The following is a 3,737-nucleotide window of genomic DNA, read 5'->3' on the forward strand; positions in this document are numbered from 1 at the left end:
GGAACAACCTGCCTCCAGAAGCGGTGGATGCTCCAACACGGGAAGATTTTAAGAAGAGACTGGACAGCAATTTGTCTGGAATGGGATAGGTTCTGCTGCCTGAGCAGGGGGTTGGACTAGAAGACCTCCAAGGTCCCTTCCAACTGTGTTAGTCTATTCTAAAAACTCATACAGATCCTGTTATTATTCTGTTATTATTATGATTACTTATCAAGGAGAGAAGCAACCTGGAACTAAGGAGAAACTTCCTAACAGTGAGGACAATTAACCAGTGGAACAGCTTGCCACCAGAAGTTGTGGGTGCTTCATCACTGGAGGTTTTTAAGAAGAGACCGGACAGTCTCTTGTCTAAAATGGTATAGGCCACGGGTAGGCAACCTTGGCTCTTTTATGACTCGTGGACTTCAACTCCCAGAATTCCTGAGCCAGCCATGCTGAGGGGAAAGGGAGAGGTTTCCAAGCTGAGCCATGCTGGCTCAGGAATTCTGGGAGTTGAAGTCCACAAGTCATGAAGGGGCCATAGTTCCCCCATGCTGGCTGAGGAATTCTGGGAGTTGAAGTCCACGAGTCATGAAGGGGCAAAAGTTTCCATCATGCAGGCTCAGGAATTCTGGGAGTTGAAGTCCACGAGTCATAAAAGAGCCAAGGTTGCCTACCCCTGGTATAGGCTCTCCTGCTTGAGCAGGGGGCTGGACTAGAAGACCTCCAAGGTCCCTTCCAGATTCTATTCTGATTCTGATTCTTTGCATAATTACTTCAGTCTTGCAACATGATGCGTCACTCTGTTTTAAAAGCTGGGGCAGGGCAAACATCCATCGGTTATATATTCCTAAATTCTGATTCTTTCTTTTTTTTTCCTGCAATCAAGCTGAAAGGAAACTTGTGTGACTTTCTGTTACTCCCTACGGAATTACTCCGTAGGGGAAGAATTCACGCTTTGCACCTCACAAGCATCAGCTGCAGATCGTCCTCAACCGCAACTGCGCCGCAAAGGATTGCCTTCCATTGCTAAGCAAGACAGTCCTTAAGTGAGTTTTGCCCCCCATTTAACGACCTTGTCTTGCCACAGTTGTTAAGGGAACCCCTGCAATTGTTCAGTTAGCAACAGAGGGTCAAATCCCTGGAACTAGAGGTAGTCCTTGATTTACGACAATTCATTTAGTAACCGTTCAAAGTGACAATGGCACTTTTAAAAAAGTGACTTATGACCACTTTTCACACTTAACAACCATTGCAGCCTCCCTGTGGTCATGGGATCAAAATTTGGAGGCTCGGCAACTGGCATGTACGTACGACGGTTGCAGCGTCCAAGGTCATGTGATCCCCTTTGGCGACCTTTGACGAGCAAAGTCAATGGGGTAAGCCAGATTCACTGAACAGCCTGTGTTACTAACTTAATAACTACAATGATTCACTTAACAACAGTGACAAGGAAGATCATAAAATGGGGCAAAACGTGCTTAACCAATGTCTTACTTAACAATATAAACTTTGGGCTCAGTTGTGTGGTCGTAAGTCGAGGACCACCTGTATACCAGGAGTGTCCAAACTAGGCAATTTTAAGACTTGCCAACTTCAACTCCCAGAATTCCTGAGCCAGCATGGGGGAACTATGGCCCCTTCATGACTTGCGGACTTCAACTCCCAGAATTCCTCAGCCAGCATGGGGGAACTACGGTCCCCTCATGACTTGCGGACTTCAACTCCCAGAATTCCTCAGCCAGCATGGGGGAACTATGGCCCCCCTCATGACTTGGGGACTTCAACTCCCAGAATTCCTGAGCCAGCATGGGGGAACTATGGCCCCTCTCATGACTTGTGGACTTCAACTCCCAGAATTCCTCAGCCAGCTAGCTGAGGAATTCTGGGAGTTGAAGTCCCCAAGTCTTGAAGTTGTCAAGTTTGAGAACTCCTAAACTATACTATACTGTTTTATTCTGAGTTTAGACTGCTCTATACTTTCCATCACCTATAGAAGACATTCAGCGTACGCTCTGCTAATAGGACAGATTCAACCTAGAAATAAGGAGAAATTTCCTTACAGTGAGAACAATCAACCAGCAGAACTTCAGAAGTTGTGGGAACTTCACCTCTGGAAGCTCTCAAGAAGAGACTGGACTGCCATCTGTCAGAAATGGTGTGGGGGTCTCCTGATTGGGCAGGGGGGTCAGACTAGATGACCTGCATGGTCCCTTCCAACTCTGTTATTCTAATTCTAATTCTACACTGACTTTTCTGCCTGGCTCCTTTAGGCATAGTTCCTTATAAGTTAAGTCCCGTTGTATTCAATGGGACCTGTTTATCGGGGGGGGGGGGTCCTGAATAAAAGGACAGCCCCTTAAAGGGGAGACATGATCCTTGTCTTCCCGTAGTTGAGGGGCTGTCATGGAGAATAGAGACTGACATGTTTTCCAAAACATCTGAGGACAGGACAAAGAAATAACGGATGGATCGTTAAAAGGAGATCTAACCTAGAATTAAGGCAAAATTCTCTGACAGTGAGAACAATTAATTAATGGACGAATTGCCTTCCGGAGTTGTGGATGCTCCATCACTGGAGGTTTTCAAAAACAGACTGGACAGCCATTGGGTGGGATAAGGTCTCCTGCCTTGAGAAGAAGGTTGGGCTAGATGACCTCCAGGGTCCCTTACAGAGTCTATGTTCTAAAAGAAGGGGAGAAACATGCAGAGAGAGGGAGTCAAGCTAATTCTCCAAAGCGCCCGAAAGCAGGACAAGAAGCAACGGATGGAAACTCATCAAGGAGAGAAGCAACCTAGAACTAAGGAGAAACTTCCTGACAGTTAGAACAATTAACCAGTGGAACAACCTGCCTCCAGAAGCGGTGAATGCTGCAACACTGGAAGTTTTTAAGAAGAGACTGGACAGCCATTTGTCTGACACGGAATAGGGTTTCCTGCCTGAGCAGGGGGTTGGACTAGAAGACCTCCAAGGTCCCTTCCAACTTTTTATTATTATTATTATTATCAACGCTCCAGCGCAATTGAACGGGACTTACTCACGAGTGACATGAGAGAAACATGTGCTTAATTCCCACCCTGGGATGGGACAAGGGGGACGAAAAATGACTTTCCAAACAGCCTCATTTCTACTCTTATCGTGCCCCAATTCCCTCCCCACTACCTTTTTTTCTTCCGATAAGAAGAAAAAAGAAAGAAAGAAAGAAAGAAAGAAAGAAAGAAAGAAAGAAAGAAAGAAAGAAAGAAAGAAGAGAAAGAAAAAGAAAAAACAAACAAACAGCTATCTCCTTTTACTCGCTGCAATTTCCAAGATCAAAAAGATCGGGCAGAGGTTTTTCAAAAAAAACGTTCCAGCAGCATCTGGCTTACATTTTTCTCTCCCCTGGAAAAAAAACACACAACACAGACACACAGACACACAGACGACACGCATACCGGGCCCCCCATCTCACCGGCCTGGCTTCCACAGGGATCAAATCCCTCGGTACCCACCTAATTTGGCGATCAAGATTTGGTGCCTTCGCCGGGGCGTGTATCTCCGCAGCTTTCTAATTTTCTTCTCTTCCAGATGCTCCAGCTGCTTCCATCTGTGGGAAGTTTCTCCTTGGGGAGGTGGGTGGGAATGGGTGGGTGGGAATGGGCTGGACTTGCTGACCAGCAGCAGTCAGAGGGAGGGAGGGAGACCCGGGGTGGGGTGGGGGGGGATAGAGAATTAAGTCACCCAAGGAGCAAAAACTTGGGTGAGCAAAAACTATTTC

General features: G+C 46.5%; 1 protein-coding gene across 1 annotated transcript in view; it reads right to left on the reverse strand.

Moving 5' to 3' along the window:
• The window catches only part of LOC107298676 (transforming growth factor beta activator LRRC32-like), an 11,731-nt gene extending 8,305 nt beyond the window's left edge, over nucleotides 1-3,426 (reverse strand). Inside the window, exon 1 of the mRNA XM_015828052.1 lies at nucleotides 3,415-3,426. Within this exon, the coding sequence (XP_015683538.1) occupies nucleotides 3,415-3,426 (12 nt within the window). The remainder of the gene's footprint in view (nucleotides 1-3,414) is intronic.
• Between the last annotated feature and the right edge of the window lie 311 nt (nucleotides 3,427-3,737).

Source organism: Protobothrops mucrosquamatus, unplaced genomic scaffold, assembly GCF_001527695.2.
Source record: "Protobothrops mucrosquamatus isolate PMUCROS unplaced genomic scaffold, P.Mucros_1.0 scaffold4183, whole genome shotgun sequence".
Taxonomy (NCBI): Eukaryota; Metazoa; Chordata; class Lepidosauria; order Squamata; family Viperidae; genus Protobothrops; species Protobothrops mucrosquamatus.